General features: G+C 41.3%; 1 protein-coding gene and 1 long non-coding RNA gene across 8 annotated transcripts in view; one reads left to right on the forward strand and one right to left on the reverse strand.

The window, feature by feature from the left end:
- ZNF608 (zinc finger protein 608) overlaps window positions 1-18,487 on the reverse strand; it is a 124,078-nt gene that overhangs the window by 75,302 nt on the left and 30,289 nt on the right. For 6 of the 7 annotated variants that reach the window (XR_010114496.1, XR_010114494.1, XR_010114495.1 and 3 more), the window contains one exon: window positions 279-534. Coding sequence is in view for 3 of the 7 variants with exons in the window: in XM_055299069.2 (XP_055155044.1) it covers window positions 279-534 (256 nt within the window). In the remaining 4 variants the exon portion in view is untranslated. Of the gene's footprint in view, window positions 1-278; window positions 535-10,680; window positions 10,808-18,487 lie in introns of those variants that run through there. The other variant, XR_010114497.1, reaches the window with a different exon arrangement.
- Window positions 1,790-9,038, forward strand: LOC134731856 (uncharacterized). The gene is made up of 2 exons (XR_010114499.1): window positions 1,790-7,303; window positions 8,019-9,038. It is a non-coding gene; the product is annotated as an uncharacterized lncRNA (long non-coding RNA).

Genomic DNA, 18,487 nt, shown 5'->3' on the forward strand with positions numbered 1-18,487 from the left:
TAGGGGAAGAGTAAACCCTGACCCGCTTCTCACAGTCCTTCCATGTTAGCACTTAAAGAGGAGAATCACTTTTAGAAACACCCGACTCATCCGCAATGTAAAAGCAGCCATGCACAAGAAGACACAGTTCTTACTTCCAACACAAATCCAGAGAGCAGAAATAAAAAACACTTTCCATTCCTCTCCGAATACCGCAAAAAAAATTCCCCTCACAGGTGGACATAAATACATCATGGGAAGAGGGCATGGGGAAATATATAAAAATAAATTGTATTTACCTTCTTCTGTTTCATGCCACACGATCCCTTCCAAATTCACACTGGTCCCAGGTTCACAGGGCCCAAGACACTCTGGCTCTGTCACTACTCCAACTTCACACGTATTGACACCCACAGAACGAGTCCGAACCAAAAGCTGTTCAACCGGTGCTGCAATATTGGATGAAGATGGGGAAAAGTAGGAGGGTAGAATCTGAGGCGTGAGACTGCTGGAAATCGGCGGTGGTGGCGCTGGCACTGTAAACAGGGGGTCAACCTGAAAGACAGACAGGCTTACTGCAGTAGTGCTGCATTCCGTGAATTCCTTTTAATGCAATTTGCTTATATCACTTCTAGAATATATCACCATTCCAAATTCCATTTGCAATTATAATATGCTTTGAGTGTTTTAATGGTGCCAAAATACAAAGTAGAATAGAAATGAGCATTTTGCTTTTTCATGCCAAATAAGCTAAACATGAGAGCGCTAGCTCCCTGAATCATAAGCAGGCCTTCAGTGTCCTTCTCTTTCTAAATTCACCATTGGACAACCGTTAGCCTCAGCAGATGTGAATGAAACATGTTTTGCAAAATTAAGGCTACTTCTCACATGTAATGAAATCTCACTTTAAAAATTCTAACATTTTCCAAAGGAGAAACTCTAATAAACACTAAAAATTTAAGTATAAGAGATGAAACTGTTCTCAAAGAACTTTATAAACCATAATGAATTAAATCACTACTAAAATATATTAGCTTTGCTGAATATATAAAATATATAAACTTTACAATCTATACGGAAACACAAAAACTGGATATTGTTAGCATGTATTATAAGCATCAACTCCTAATTAAGCATTCTATTGCAAAGTTTAGCAGAATTCATATAAGGGGGGAGATAAATGCATGTGCCCAACACATCAACATAACTTGAGTTTTTCCAATACACAAATTCTTCCGTGGCTAAACTGGTAAAGATCCCTAATGAGTTTGATTAAGGCTAAGCCACCACCTCTCTAAATACAGGAAATGTACATCGCAGCCAAATACAAGATCTTGTGGTGCAATGGCATCCCCTTTGCACCGCTATCCCCAGGAGAGCAACAAAGGAGTTCTTCATCGCAAAAAGTTTAAAAGTCTGGCCATAATGAAACCAAAGACTATGCATGTACTAAACAGTACATTCATTTGGCCCATTGTAACAACTGCTAGGACTGCTACAGATAGCTTTGACCCTGATTATTGGTTGTGAAAATGCCACACACAAAGCCCATTTATACCAAGACTCCAGATTACCTATGTCTTCGTGTTGGACATAGAAATGGCCTACATTTAAGGGATGACACCCCGCATGTATTATCAGTTGGACTAACAAATCCTATATGTAAAAAGGGCACATCGAAGATCATTCCGGTAAAATGTTATCTTATTCTGCTGTTCATAGATTCCCAGTTATCCATTGTAAGTTATCTTTTGTAGCCACTTGGCTACAGGCATAATAGTATATAGTCTTTGTTGGGTTTTGGTTTTTTTTTTTTTTTTTTTTGAAAAGAAACAAAACAAAAAGAGTGTATTTCAAGAGTCATATGAGGAAGTGTGCTCCTAGTTAAACAGCTGAAGCAGTCATCTGTGTGGGCTCCTTGTTCATATGACTGTAGGAACTATTTCTACAGTTTGCGTTTCACTAAAATGATAAACTGACGTTCACTTGCCTGAGTGATCCAAGATGCAACAGAACAGCCTTTCACCCATCTGCATGTTAAAAAAACTTAATTTCCTGCTCTCAAAGCTGCCATAAAACTTCTTTTGCTCCATGCTTTTTATTGTTCTGCATTCTTGATCACAGAGCCCAGGAAAGAAAAGCATTTAACAGCCCCAAACCCCAGATACTGTGATTTATGCTTTTGTGTAAATATAGCTTAATGTGGATCAAAGTTCACACTGATAGTTCTTATTTTAAAACTGAGCTGACAAATGAACAAAGGGGTTCTGAGAGAGGAAATTTAAGGGGGGAAGAAACAATGCTACCTAGTAGTCTTTATTACAACTAAAAGACTGTCTGAGATTAGAATCACTTTCCAGAATTAAAAATAAAGAGCAAAGAAAATTATAAACCAGTGGTTTTTTTTTGCAAACTTTCCAGCTTCTTAATTTGTATAGTTAGTTGTAAACTGACTGCCATTCGATGTCATATGTATAAATTGAAAAAAAAAAATAGAACATTATTCTGAAAATATTCTTCACATCACCTGATCAACAACCTACATTAATACCAAGTGAACAAATGTAGCTTGAATAGGATGCATAGGAAAATGAAATAAAATTAGAGATGAGTCTTACAGCGTATCAATTCTCTGATTTGGAGGTAAGAAAACAATGGAGCAATGAGAGTTATGGTGGCAAGACATACTAACACTAGGATTGGCGCCAACTCTGATATTAACTAGCTTATGACCCTGGAGAGTCATTCAGCCTCTCTGAGGCCCACTTTCCTCAACTAGAAAACACATTCCTGGCCAGGTGCAGTGGCTCACACCTGTAATCCCAGCATTGTGGGAGCTCCAAGAAGGAGTATCACTTGAGGCTGGGAGTTGGAGACCAGCCTGAGCAACACAGCAAGACCCCCATCCCTATAAAAAAGAATTTAAACATTAGCCAGGCACGGTGGCATGCGAGTAGTCCCACATACTCGAGAGGCTGAGGTGGGAGGATCAACTGAGCCCAAGAATTCAAGGCAGCAGTGAGCTATGATCATGCCATGGCACTACAGCCTGGACAACAAAGCAAGCCCCTGTCTCTCAAAAACAACAACAAATGCATTCTTCAGCCGCCTAATACTGATGACAAATCCTATCACAACAGAGCTTCTAGACTAAATCCTTATTTCTACATAACTCCACCTATAGATATATTTGCATGCAGAAACACACACACACACACACACACACACACACATCTCTCTCTCTCTCTCTCATATTTATGTAATTTCTAAGTTCAAATTTCTATGGAATCTGGATGCCTTGAGGGGAGAAGCCAGAGTACTCTGGGCCTACTTCTAAGTTAATTGTGTTTGTTTCCATTAACACAATTCAAATGTAACATGAAAGTTCCATTGATATTTATAGCAAGAACTTTTGAGCCCAGTTCAACATGTTTTAAAATGAGAAAGCTAAGGTTCAGAGAGTTTGACTATAAATATATACTTAATCATAAATAGTACCCTGACGTGATAATAGTCTTTAGACTATTTAAGGCTTTTAAGGCTTAAACCCGATAGTTACTATTGGTTTGAGGTTCACATCTTTGACTTGCACAAGTGAATTTCTTCGTTTTTCCACTGTAGTATCGGCTTCTTATGGTGGCTCAGAACTGCCACTCCCATAGGTACCAGACCAGCACTACCAGTGAGAGGAGAACCAAATGATAGGAGAATCGCACTTTCTCCCCATTCACTGTGAGATGTCGGCATTGGGGAGGAGGTGGAGTGCAAAGTCTCCCCATGTGGTCTACCAGAGGCCCCTCTTCCTTAGAGGTCGCCAACAAGAACAGGATTTGCAGGTGGGGATTACAGCAACTCCCAGAGGTGTTTTTATTTGGCAGGTATGTTACTTTTTAAAGCATTCCAGTTTTTTTTTTTTTTAGCAGCGCTTTAATAAATTAGGAAAGAATTTAAATTTCTCCTATCTCATAAAATAATAATTGGATAATGTGCTCTCCTGGACCCACATTCCTCATGGCATCAACTGACAGGACTGAGCTTCACTGCAGCTTTGCCACGTGACTTGCCCGACCAGAGAAGGCTGGAGTTTGTGCTTCCACCCTCTCCCTGAAACAATCACAGAATGTCGCCTAGCCCAACCTACGCAGTCGAGAGAAAACTGTGGCCTATATTTGTACAAGTGTAATAAGCTATCTCTAGTGGCAGCCCAGGTACATATAAAACGATGGCATCCCACAAGCAGAAAATTGACAGAGTTCAACATACACTGGGAAACAGAAGAAGGGTGGAAGGGAAGTAATTCAAAGAGTGTGGCCAATTCTTTCTGCTAGGTAATGCATCAGCGGGAGCTGTTTCCCCCAAAAGGTTTCGGTTCTCTTGTGTATCTCAGTGTCAAACATGAAGTCACATGTATCATATGTAAAGCAGGATTTTAAAGCATTTTCAGTAGTTATTTTTGCCTTATACAAAAGATCAACTCCACTGCACCCTGGTTTCTCAGGTCGCTGATCCATACACTGAACCATAATTTCTTCAGCCAATGAAGGTCGTTAAGGCAGAGGGTGGCAACGGTTTCTACAAGGACTCCCTCCAGTGAGGAGGCAGCATACCAGGCCTTGAACCTCCAGTTCCGCTAGCAGACCCTGTCAGTACTTGCTGTGTGGAACCCTGAGCAAGTTACAGGGCTTCTCTTCTCTAAGACTCAGTGTCTAGTTCTAAGAAATGGGAGTAATAATAACAATTACCCCCACAAGCGTTGCAGTGAAGACTCAGTGAGATAATCCATGCAAAGTGAATGCTCAGCATAGTGCTTAGCTCAGTAAACACTGGCTTAAAAGTCCCTGGTCTGATATTACAGTTCCTTAACCCTGCACCCAACCTTCCAAAGCTCTTTTTCATATCCTACTATATTTAACATAAATCTATAATCCCCTCCAAATGCATGGTTAAGTGCGGTTAAAGTATGTTAAAAATATAAGAAAGGGGGCTTAACCTTGAGAAGCTCAGCCTGGGGAAATACTGCTTCTTTCATACACTGACATCTGGCAGCAGTCAACTGGCTTAACTCACCCCCATTTTACAATTTTATGGCAATGATGGGATCACCATGAAGGCCCTGATGAGTCCCGTACTACTACAGAATCTCCTCCTCCTAATCTCTAGTTGCAGCTTTTTTTTCATGCACTGCTGCCCTAACAGTCAGCTCACCTCAACTCTTATCACATATCCACCGAATAATTACTACACATCTGCCGTGTGCCAGGCACCGTGCAACCTGCTAGAACAAGAGTGGCCCAAACAGACCAGGTCCCTGCCCTTGTGGACTGACTGTGTAGTGGGCAAGACTGTGACACTAGTCAGATAATATACAAATATAGCAAAATTACAAGGATAATTGTAGAACTACAACCAAAGGACCTTTCATGCCGGCCTGAGAGCAAAAAGTAGGGTGTTAATGGAAGACAGGGTGGGGCAGGGATCTGTCTTCATTGGGAGTTGGAATCCAGCTCTACTGTTAGCTTCAAAACCTTAAGCAAGTAGTTTGATCACTCTGGGGAATCAGTGCCTTCATCTGTAAAACGGAAATAACATCTGGCTCATGTGACTACTACAGAAGATCATACAAATAACTTTAGCTGAGGGCCTGGTAGAAGGTAGCACTCAATAAACAGGGGCTATTGCTATTGTCAATATTAGTATCATTATTACAAATATATCTGAGACCTGAAATCGATAGGTGGTTTGGCCCTATGGGACCAAATGCTAGTATTTGCTACATTCAAAGGCAATTCACAAGAGGCAACTACAAATCGCTTTGTGAGGGGAGAAACACTAATATAGTTCTAATCAGATGCTCCTCATTTAAAAATCAGTGGGGGATTATTAGTCTAATAATACTAATAACTGGAATAAAATATCAGAATAGAGAACTGGCCTGTTTTAGCAATGGTTTCTTTGTCAAAGCTCTTTTCTGTCATCTTGATAGGACACTGATGTAACCTATTAGAGCCCAAAAAAAGAGGAAAGCAGGAAAGCAGCTATCTCCACTGGAAAAAAAAGACCCATAAGTCTAACAGCTGGTGGTGGCAGCCTGTCAAACTGAGGAAAGTTAATGTCAAGAACAGACGCGCGGCAGTCTCTCACTGTTATTTTTGCATGATTATTCCCAGGTGTTGGTGCATGCTGAGCAGTAGCCTGGCTATTTATCACGCGAGAGAGCCTAAGAGCATGGGAGGGGGGAGCGGGGAGGCTGAAGGGAGGCAGGGAAGAAAAGGTTATTTACACAGATAGCGGCACTTAGTGTGTGTAATCAGAGGGCTGGGTTGGGGGCGGGCAATCTGCAGGGAAACCCTGGCAATATTTTCTCTGTTCACCTTCTTTCAAGGGCTTCCTAAGTGCTGATGGGCAAGGAAGGATCCAAAGCTGGAGTGTTGGTGGGGACAGCTTTTCATCACTGGGGCATTTCACTGTGTTGGTCAGTGATGCTTTCAGGACCAGGAAACCGACAGCCAGTGAGGATAGGTGGCCAGGGTAGGGCTGGAGGTGCTCCCTCGAGCACTCCTGCTCCACCCAGACCCAACAAAGAGACATTCAGGTGGCTCTGCTGCCAGGTAGAAGGAGAAGGCAAAACCCAGGACTGCCAAGAAGCAAGCCACCAGAAGGCAGAGAGATTCCCTCCTTTACCTGGGATCAGGTCTAAACCCTGACAGGGAAGCTTGCCACAGCTTTCTCACATCTGTTGCCAAAAATATCCACACCGATCCTGCAGTTAACCCCTCAATCCCGGGATCACCAACAACCAGAGGGGGAATGGTGTTTTACTTTGCTCGGAGCCAATATTTTTATAGTCTATGAGAATGCTGGGGCACAATTACTTAATGCTCACGTTTTCTCCATATCCTGGTATTGGGCTGTTTTATGAGATTGCCCATAGTCACCTCTTCATTTAAAAAGCATTAGAAAGAGACTCCACTACTATGGAGGGGAAATCACAGCTCTTTAGAGGTGACCACTGCTGCAGTCTCTTACTTTGCATTTTAAACACCCTTTTTCTGCCTGACGTCACTGCTTCATTAGCAAAGCAGGGGAAGCTTAAAAAACCATTTCCTTAAATTAGGCACTGATCTTTTCTCCAAAACTAATCATCAAGGCTGAATTTCCATCCCTAAAGGACAAACCTGTAACAACAGAATTTTGGTCATTTCTAATTCCACCTTTCGTAAATGCGATGGAGACAACTCTTCCTTTCAGAACCATGATCAAAGCAATTTACGCTTTGCAGCTTGCTGAGAAAACAACATGGGCAAATTCTCACAAAGGGTCTAAGGTACCAGACTTTTTCTATCTCCTTTAATTCTCACAACATTCCTGTTTTATAGAAGCAGAAACTGAAGATCTCAGAGGATGGGCAACTTTATCCAAGGAGCTGAAATTCAAGACCAAAGCTCTCTGATCTTAAAGTCCATGGGCTTTCTCATAAAAATAGTAACATCAGCAGCTACTTTTTAACACAGACAACATAGAGGGATTATAACTGTCTTACCACATATAGTGTAGGAGGGATTATACTGTGCATTCTCTCTTTTGATCTTTACAAAATTGTTAAGGGAAGTATTTTACAGATGAGGAAAAGGAAACGTGGGAAAAGTTAAGTAACTTAAAAGGTCACTCAGGGTCGGTGGCTGAGCCAGAATTTGACCCCACATTGGTCTAACATCAAACGCAAACCCTTCTAAATGTAAAATAGAAGATGAGATGGAAAGAAACCTTTCTCCGTGGGTAATTTCTGACCCTTTTCTGTATGTTGGAAGCAATATACCTGAATCACCCTTTATTACCCATAGTTCAGAATAGTGAATCTCAGGCTTGCAAGCAAATACTACAATCCCTTCAGAAACCTCACTTTAAAACCTTACTGAAACCAAAGCTCAGCTTTTGTTTTATTGTTGTTGCTGTTTTAAATCATCCAATTCTAAAACTACCACTATGCCACTATGCACAGACTGGGAATTATATTGCCATTTCCACTTTCTCATTATCAGGTATGAAGACCAACCCTGCCCTCAAGTGCTGTTCAGGCTTAGCAGCTGATCTGGTAGGACTTGGCCTGGGGATGGACCAGGGCTCTGGGCCCAAGGCCAGTGGGGCCAAGATGGATGCTTCCACCTCCAGCCAGAACCCCAACCATGCCAAAATTCCAGAATGCCAAATATCCGAGGCCCGGTGCAGTGGCTCACACCTGTAATCCCAGTACTTTGGGAGGCCGAGGCGGGTAGCCTGGGCAATAGAGAGAGACTCTGTCTCAAAAAAAAAAAAAAAATCTGGGGTCTGCATGGCACTGCTTTGGCGTGGAGAGGAAAGGGGGTCATTGACTGTTCATGTCTGACTGCCAGAAGGATCCCTATATGCAGGTCACAAAGCAAGAGAATGTACACAGCTACATGTGTAAAATATGCTTTAAAAAGCAGTGACTATTTTTAACTTCATTCTCTAGCCATGACAGTTTTCAAAGCAAAACAGAAGGTACTCAGTATGTAAAGATGGAATATAATTAAACTACTCTACTCAATGTCTTAAATTTCTTTTGTTACGAAGCCAAATTAAATTCCTCCCTCAAAGGCCTTGAACTGTGTAGAGTTCCATAGCTAAGCGATATTGGTGGAGGCAGAGCAGACACAGGGACTCTTTTCTACCACACCACATCAGTTGTCACATACTTAGCCTCAGTTGTGTTCTTTGAAAACCTGTCCTACTGCTGAGCCACAGATACTTAATCTGTTTCAAAAGTGCCGCTGACATCTTTCACTGCTCAGAGAGCTGTGTGTGCTTTAAATAGTAGCAGTAAATGATCAGTGTTTTCATATCTTGTTCATAAGAGTTCTCTGATTTCCTCTCATCCTATTTCCAAAGACACTTAAAGCACAAAAATGAGCCACAAAGAAAGGAGACCATCGTAAAGGTACTAAAAAAGCCTGTGTTCTTGGATTAATCCTTTGCACAAGGCCCTTTGTACAAAGCTGAATTCCTGAAATTCCCAATCCCTTAAGAGTGAAAGTTTTTAAGCTTTTAAAAAGAAAGTTCAATGGTAAATTCTGGATGTTGCTACACATGGTTGGGCCTACATTAGCCAATAAATCAATTTCAAAACACATGAATAATGCACGTATCTTAGTTGATATTGGTCATTGATAAATACACTGTCCTTGTGTGACCCTCGTTTCTCCTTGAAATTAGGATGAAATCAGGGAAAGGTTAGAAGTCTCTCATCCTTACGCTTCTGGACACAGACATGATTTTAAGAAAGAAAGAAAGGCAGGGAGAAAGGAAAGAAAAGCCCATTTTGGAAACCACCGTATTCCGATTTCTCTCAGCTTAACATCAGTCATTTTTCTTACCTTCTTTTAGGGAATCTCACTTGCAACCACCTAAAAGGAGTATTTTTAACTAAAATTTTACACATTTGAATTAGAAACTCAAAACATGCTGGTCATAACAAATTAAATGACAAGGAAGCACGTGAGCCACACTGTATGGGAGCTATGTGGTGTATAAAGGTTCCGGTGAGCTGAGATCCATGTAAAGGGAAGGCCACAGAAGCACCCAAAGCATTGTGGGTCGGCCACAGAAGAAGACAATCTTGACTCCCTGCATAGGATACTATCTTGGTACCACTCACTTTCCTCCCTGCAAAATCTGAATATTGCTCACATATATTCAACATATGTCCAAGAAGCTTCTTATGCATGTCTCCTGCCTCTTCTTTTCATACCTCCCAAATGTTGATCCAAAACACTGATCAATTTTAATAAATTAAAGTTTTGAAAATGTAATTTCATTCTGAATCGCAGTTAAGCAACTGGGTAAAGCTCTCCATCGTTTATCACAGAGATGGAATGGTTAGAGAGAACATGACAAAGCTTCCCCATATACCATCTCTATACATGCATGTATATGATATCTCCATCCATATGTAATACTTAGCTACGTATCTATTGTCAAGCACTCTTTAAAGAAACATTCATTTTTACTACAGCTCTAGAGAAAGGCAAGGTGGGTTTTCTCATCTGATTGTGTAAACTGAAGAAACTTAATCTTAAGAGATAAGTTACTTCTCAGGGTCAGGAGCAAAAACAAGAGGCCACAACCTGTCCCAATGAGGTCTATCCTGCCCCCTACCAAGTTCTAAACCATAAACCACTTTTAAAAGTTTCTTCTCACAGAGGCCTACACACAAAAAAGCTGCTTGCTCACAGGTCCAGAATTCGGCTTCCCCACCTTGAGAACACAGCAGATTTTATTAATAAACGTCAACAGATCACTCTCCAGAGAGAACCTCTCATCTAACAGTTTCTTGTGTGTTCTTTCAGAAATTTTATCCATATAGAACCATACAGAGGAAGAAGGAATCACTTTTCATTTTATAGCCTTCTATGCTGCTTAAATTTTAACATGACCATATACTATTTTATCATTTTTTAAACTAACTTTTTAATGAAAAGATGCTAAGGCATTCCACTTTAGAGTAAAAGTAAAGCAGAGAGGAGAGGGTAGATGCTTGAAGACTATTATTTCAACTCCTCATGCAGAGGTCCTGAAATCCACAAGTGAGTCCAAGGTGGCATAAGGACCTAGTTTGTGTGACAGGAATCATGTATTAACCCCAGGCCCTCCCCTTTAGATGGGATGCCGTTTAAGCCGCCTCACTGTTGGGGAAGTCATTCCTTCATCCAGCGAATTTTTGCCAGGTGCCACAACGTGCCAAAGGTGGGGAGATGAGCAGTGGCCGCAGAGCCAAGTGTGGTCAGAGCTGAAGATGGTCAGTTAAGCCCAAGGCATTGTGGGAGCACCAAGGGGGTGGGGCAGGGAGTGTGCTGAGCTGGGTGTTAAGGAAGTGAAGAACTTAGCCTGAAGGGATAGGGATGGGAGGTGGAGTGGAGCTGGGCAGCCCTGGATGGTACACTCTGTGAAGTGGCTGGCAGCTTAGGGGGTGGCGGAGCAGAGAGAGCTGAGGCTGGAATATCAGAGAATTCACAAAAGCCCAGGCCAGGCTAAGAATCTGGGGGGTTATTATGAAGTTGGAAGTGGGCACTGAGGATTTTAAAGTAGGGGCACGGAAGGATTCGATTGTTAATGTGGTAAAAAGCACACTGGAAGCCATGGGAAAACAGATGAGACAGGGCAAAACTGGAGGAAGGAAGACAAGAAACCATTACAAATTAGCCAAGTATAGGTGTGTGCCTATAATCCCAGCTACTCAGGGGGTTGAGGCAGGAGAATCACTTGAACCCGGGAGGCAGAGGCTGCAGTGAGCTGAGATCACACCATTGCACTCCAGCCCGGGCAACAGAGCCAGACTCCATCACAAAACATAAAAAAAAGAAGCCATTGCAGTACTCCAAGAAGACCTGGCACCCGTGGTGGGGTGGGGCGATAGGGAGGAGACGTCCGACTCAGGAAGGTGGCAGAGGAGGACAAACTCAAGATGTGCCCCAGGGGTCTGTTTCAGTTGGTGACAGTGTCATGGCCTGGGATGGGGAGGATGGGCAGAGGATCGCCTGTTGGGCAATGTCTATCAGGCAGATGGACAGAATTAGATCATTCTAGATCATCTCTGTGACCCCTGGTAGAAAGAAAGTCATGAAGCCAGTGGAGTGGCTGAGATGGCCCAGGGAAAATGCAAAGAATGTAAAGAGAAGGGCCGAAACCCTGTAGACCCCAATAGTGATGGGGCACAAAGAGTGAGAAGGAGCAGAGTGGCTGGAGAGGGACTGGCAAACCTGGAAAGTGGGGTGACTAATCTAAGGAGTGGGGCTCTAAGAGTAGGGAGGTCTGGGCAGTCTGGTGTCCAATGACTCCAATGGAGAAGCCACGAGGAGACAGTGCCCGCCCACCCTGTGGAGTTGGCCCAGGGTCCCCGCTTTCCCTCCAGCCACCACAAGAACAAAGCAGCTGGCTTTTTAAAACCTGTAGATTCCTAATAATTCCCTTAATTTTACCCTAACAGCCACCGGCAGCCTCACAGTGTTGCCCCTAGACCAACCTGGAACCTTTTGTTTCAGTTTAGGTGAAGAAATGACTCCACACCATGCTGCAAGTCACCTATTTTTCCATTAGATGACTCATGATCTTTGAGAAACCAGATCCCATCCCCAAATGCCATGTCCTTTCATCTTTGTGTGTCACTGACAAAATGAGCCCTTCATTTCAGGAAGCTAAATCACAAAAGTAATGGGTATCCTAAATAAGCTTTTTCAAATCTCTATCCCCACCTACCTCCTGATTCCGGCCTTCCCAGCATGACGTCCAAGGCACATGGCCCCTTAATCACCATTGGTCCCTGAACAGAGATAAACTCTCTCTCCTTCCCTTCCCTCTTACTACTCTTGTATCTTTATATTCACTAGTTCCCGAAGGTGGTTCCACCCTACAAATCCCATTTAAACATCTTCCCTTTCCAGTCTTAGAGCAATGAGCCTTTATGACAAGGAATATCCAGGGCAAGTGACCCTGCTTACGGATTTCTCTGTCCACAGTCTAGTTAAAAGGTCACCAAATGATGGCCAACGGTCCAAATCTGGCCCACTGTCTGTTTTCGTAAGGCCTGAAAGCTACGAATGTTTTCTACAGATGAACTTTTGCAATCAATGTAATGACAGCAAACATTAACTTTGAACACTTATTAAGTGGAATGTTATTCTCTCCCACAAAAAGAATTTCATTCTTCTCATCAGTAGATCTGTATTACCAAAAACTGTGCTCAATAATTGTCATTGGATTTCAAATTCTGTCAATTAAAAAATTCTGTGGAAATTTGTTTTCTCTCTTGTTATCCAAGTGCCTACATAATATCCGTGATGTTGCCTCTTGGCCTGCAAAGCCTAAAGTATTTACTATCAGCCATTTACAGAAAAAATTTGCCCATCCTTGCTCTACTGAATTCAAGAGCTCATTTAGGTTCACTCTTGGACGTTAATATCTGTTGGTGGAGAGGGGGAGGGGGAGTTACCAGTATGCTGGAAAAGGGCAGGAAGGAAGTGAAAAAGGAAGTAGGGAGTGGAGAGAAGTGTAGGAGATTTTAAAAGTAAACATCTAGATCCATCTCTGAATGAAAAATAATAATAAATGTACCTACTACTACCTAACTCTTAAAAAAACCTAGGAGTCATAAACCAAAAGAGATATGAGGAGCCACATTCCAGTTCTAACTTAAGCAGTCATAACACAGAACATTAAATATTTATTGAACATCTTTTTATTATACCAGCCATTGTGCTGGGTGCTAATGACAACCAAGACAGACAAGATCCCTCCCTTCACGGAGCTTACAAAGGAGTAAACTTTTTTAAAAAAAACAACATTGTCAATCTATGATACCTCTCTATTCCTAAAAGAAGAAACAACCATCCTATGTAATTGCAATGTGTTTTTGGTAACATTTTCAGCTTGAAAACCAGGATATTTTATCTTAATTCCCCCATAAGTGAATGAATTACATGAAAAAATCAAGTTCTCAAACACATTCTGTTGAGGACTAGAAATGAAACAAGCCCTCCTAGAAACTTGGGGTTCTTTCATCCAGAAGTCTAGTCATGGATGAACAACTAAGACCATCAGTCCCAGAAGCTACTTCTCACACAGGATGACAGGTCAATGTCACACATCACATGTCTCACTAATGCTTTTGAACTGGGTAATATAGTGTAATAAATAGGAGTGTGGTCTCTGTGCTTCAATCTCAGATCGTTTACTTACTAGTATAATCTTGAAAATTTACTTAACCTTTCTAAGCCTCAATTTCCTCACCTATAAAGTGGAGATTATAGTATTACCTAATTGTATTTAATGCAATAGACACATCAAACAAGAGATCCTACATAAAGGCCTTAGTATCTCTATCATATAAGTGCTCAACAAATGTTAGTTATTACTGTCCTTGCCAATACCAGTCTCAATAACACATGTTCATAGGGCTTGCTTAATTTGTCACATGGCTAAACCAACACATTAAAAACATACTGCTGTAGTCTCTGAAAACCAGATGACAATTTTCAAATTAAACGAAACACTTCAAAATACCTGGGGATGAATTTATAATTGAATATTTAAGGTTATTTAGAACCAACTATATAGTAAGATTTTATCTGGAGGGAACAGTGATTTTTCCTCTCCTAAAAGCTGATGTCCTAGGAGAAATCCCAGCCTAGGAATCAGATCAGAATCTTCTACTTCTAGTGTTAACATCCATAAGAATTAAGAATGCTTGCCTCAGCTATTTTACAGGGGTACTTCAAGAATCAAATGAAATGGACTCTATGAAAATGCTTCCTCAGCTATTTTATAGGGGTGCTTCAAGAATTAAATGAAACAAACTCTATGAAAATGGTCTCAAAAGAATGCACAAATGTAAATAAAAATAAATGTTATTAACCATTTATTCTTGCACAGTTACCAAGTCACCTCATTTACTCTTTAACACAAAAAAAATGATGCCACAAAGAAATGAAGGATAGCAGGGGTGGTAAACAGGATCACACTCTCTTGGCATCACGTTTTCAGAATATTTATTATTTATTTTTACAAATGTGTCTAATATCCAACTGCAAGCACCCCATGGGTGACAGAGCTTGCCGTATCTGCAGCAAAATAAATATTTCTATTATGCACTCCCTTAACCATTAAAATAATTTCTAGCTAGTTGACAAACACCTGCAATATAGTTTTAGCATTATCTAGACTACATTTAAATCAAGTTGATTTGAATCATGATTTAAATCATCAGTCAAGAAAAACTATTACCTTCTAAAATTAAAAAATGCATGCTTATTTTTTGCCATAATGGTAATACACACACTTCATAAAGCTCATAGATATATGTATGTATACTGCTTTTAAACAGAAAATATTATTTTTAAGTGGTGTAAAAAATCTTTTTAAATGTTATCATTATTTTTATTTTTAATATTACCAACCAGCCCTTATTTATGCATATATATCTTACATAATGAAAACCATACTCCATAACTTTTAATGCATTTTTCTCATATTTTATAGTTGCATTAGAAACTCTAATATAGGCTGGGCGCAGTGGCTCATGCCTGTAATCCCAGCACTTTGGGAGGCCGAGGCAGGCGGATCACGAGGTCAAGAGATCGAGACCATCCTGGCTAACACGGTGAAACCACGTCTCTACTAAAAATACAAAAAATTAGCCGGGCGTGGTGGTGGGCGCCTGTAGTCCCAGCTACTGGGGAGGCTGAGGCAGGAGGATGGCGTGAACCCGGGAAGCGGAGCTGGCAGTGAGCCAAGACCGCGCCACTGCACTCCAGCCTGGGTGACAGAGCGTGAATCTGTCTCAAAAGAAAAAGAAAGAAACTCTAATATAGTTGCTTTACATATCAAAACTAAATGAAGCATCTATTTAAATCACTGAATGGCTATCTTCTCTAAGTTAATCATGGGTATTTTTCCATAATGCATTAAAATCTAATAACCATAACCAAAACAACTTAAATTTAAATTGTTTCATTTAATAAAAAAAAAACAGGGGATTTCCTTCAACCACAAGTCATTTAAATGAGCAGCTTAGTTAAGCACCTTTGTTCATCAATGTTAATACTTATCAATAAACATTTATACCCTGACTATAGTGCTTATTTTAATTACAGCCCTAAAATATACTGGAAAAAGTAGTGCTCATGTCAAAGCCACTCTTAGGAAGTTGGGAAATAAACTTGCCACCTAGACTTAAGGTCTAAAAGTACTGAATATAAAAGGAAGTACTCAGTTAAATCTTACATGACTTTTGTTTTGGTGGAGTGGGGTAGGGTAGGATAGGTGAAATTTTTTCACGTAGCTTTAGTGTTAAGTGCATTCTCCTACATTCTTGCATTCTAGAGCTCTAATAACTCTTTAAACTTTAATAAGTTATTAACAAAAGCCCCACTCCCAATCTTTGTCACAGAACATAATTTTATTCTGAATAAACGTTGTAAATTTTGGCCGGGCATGGTGGCTCACGCCTGTAATTCCAGCACTTTGGGAGGCCAAGGCAGGCGGATCAGCTGAGGTCGGGAGTTGGAGACCACCCTGACTAACCTGGAGAAACCCCGTCTCTACAAAAATACAAAATTAGCCGGGCCGTGGTGGTACATGCCTATAATCCCAGCTACTCAGGAGGCTGAGGCAGGAGAATCACTTGAAACTGGGAGGCGGAGGTTGCAGTGAGCCAAGATGGTGCCATTGCACTCCAGCCTGGGCAACAACAGCGAAACTCCATCTCAAAAAAAAGTAAATTTTGATTAAATATTTACCCTCTGACACATTTTAAAATTATATAAACTTCTCTTAAAAGAAATGTGATTTTTGCCGGGCACGGTGGCTTACGCTTGTAATCCCAGCACTTTGGGAGGCCGAGGCGGGCGGATCACGAGGTCAGGACATCGAGACCACGGTGAAATCTCGTCTCTACTAAAAATACAAAAAATTAGCCAGGCGTGGTGGCGGGCGCCTGTAGTCCCAGCTACTCGGAGAGGCTGAGGCAGGAGAATGGCGTGAACCCGGGAGGCGGAGCTTGCAGTGAGCCGAGATTGCGCCACTGCACTCCAGCCTGGGCGACACAGCGAGACTCTGTCTCAAAAAAAAAAAGAAATGTGATTTTTAAAATTCATTTCTGCTGGCCAGGAGCAATGGCTCATGCCTGTAACCCCAGCATTTCGGGAGGCCTAGGTGGGCGAATCACCTGAGATCAGGAGTTCGAGACCCACCTGGCCAACATAGCGAAACCCTGTCTCTACTAAAAATTAAAAAAAAAAAATTAGCCAGGCATGGTGGCGAGCACCTGTAATCCCAGCTACTGGGGAGGCTGAGGCAGGAGAATTGCTTGAACCCAAGAGGCAGAAGATGCAGTGAGCCAAGATTGCGCCACTGCACTCCAGCCTGGGCGACAGAGCAAGACTCCACCTTAAATAAATAAATAAATAAATTCATTTTTTAAAAATCACAAACCATTCTGATTTAACCATTTCTTTGCAATCTAATATTTGATCTCAAAAATTAAGCAAAGATTAACTAATATTAGCAAAAAGGCTTTTTTTGAGGCTCTGGAACAATACATTCCAAGGACATGCAAAATTAAGAACAATAAAATGACCTTAGGTATTATTTAGCCCTTTTTTGTTGTTGTTTTAGTTTTATAAATGAGGAAAGTTAACTCAAGACCACAGGAGTTTGTAGCCAATAAACACCCAAAACTTAGCAGAAGTTCTCAAAGCCCACCATGTGCATGTGACATGCAACCTGGTTTCATCTCTGCAGTACACAGAGTTCTGGACAGATGGGGGACTCTGGGTGTGTCTGTGGCCAGCCAAGTGTCCCCATAGGGGCAGCGAAGGAGGAAAATGAATCCTATGGCTGGCACCTTTTGCTCTTATAAATCCTTTTTTGCTTTCTCTTGCCTGTCTGGAAAGCAGAATCACACCTTGACGCATGGGCTCAACACATAACATGACTGAACAATTAGTGCTCTCTCACTACCCCACCCTGTCACAATCTGAGCACAGGCCCACATTCTGCAAAATTCCTTGCTGGTGGCCTCTTCTCTTCTTCTTTCAAAGTGGCATGGCACCAGATGCCATTGCCTCATTCCATTCACCTTGGAGTAGGTAGCAAAAGCAAAACTAGGACCTGCCATCCCAACTTGTACATCTTCCCATTGAAAGCAGGTCATCTTTCTCTGCTTAGCACTCTTCAAATGCCTTGTTAGGGGAACAAAAAAATTCTCTTTCACATGCGTTAGAAAGTCTAACATTTTGTCAAACAGAAATGAAAAATAAACCTAATCTAAGCTGTCAAAAGAATCATGAAATGCCTCTGGCACTTCCATCAAAGTATGCAGAATTGTACGAACTCTTTGAAGAAATGAAACTGCAGTTTATCAAGTGTGATTTATAAGCAACACTGATTTAGCTGGTAGATAACACTGCTGTCTAATCATTAGTAGTCAGACAACAGCCATGTGAACACATCAATTATGGGCCACTGCCAAAAGCCCTTGAGATCTTGGAGATTAACAGCCAATCCTCTGTTTTACAAGCTCACATCAAAAAGAATATTAATAAGAGGAGGGGCGATGTGAAAGCTTGTCAGAGTAATTCAGCCACTAAAACAAGGCATTTTTTTTTTCTCTCTTCTCTGTTGAATTGGCCCAGGGAAGAAGCTGGCATCAGCTACAAAGTGCAATGCTGCCAATTTCTTGGAAAATGTTTTTCACTAGCATATGGGAACTTGTAAGGGTCTGCAAAACTGCTATTTGGTGAATAAAGACAGGCAAGCCTTCTCCATGTCCCTTTTTAATGCTGGAATGAAACAAATGGAGTCATTATTAAATTATTTTTAAATTAACATGCACAATAGGAAATCCACTGGCTTTTTCTCTACCCTCAAAATCAGAAATTTTGTAAAATCTCATTACATATATGCCATTTTTAATACTTCTGCCATCCACCAATATGTA

This window comes from Symphalangus syndactylus, chromosome 11 (genome assembly GCF_028878055.3).
Source record: "Symphalangus syndactylus isolate Jambi chromosome 11, NHGRI_mSymSyn1-v2.1_pri, whole genome shotgun sequence".
Taxonomy (NCBI): Eukaryota; Metazoa; Chordata; class Mammalia; order Primates; family Hylobatidae; genus Symphalangus; species Symphalangus syndactylus.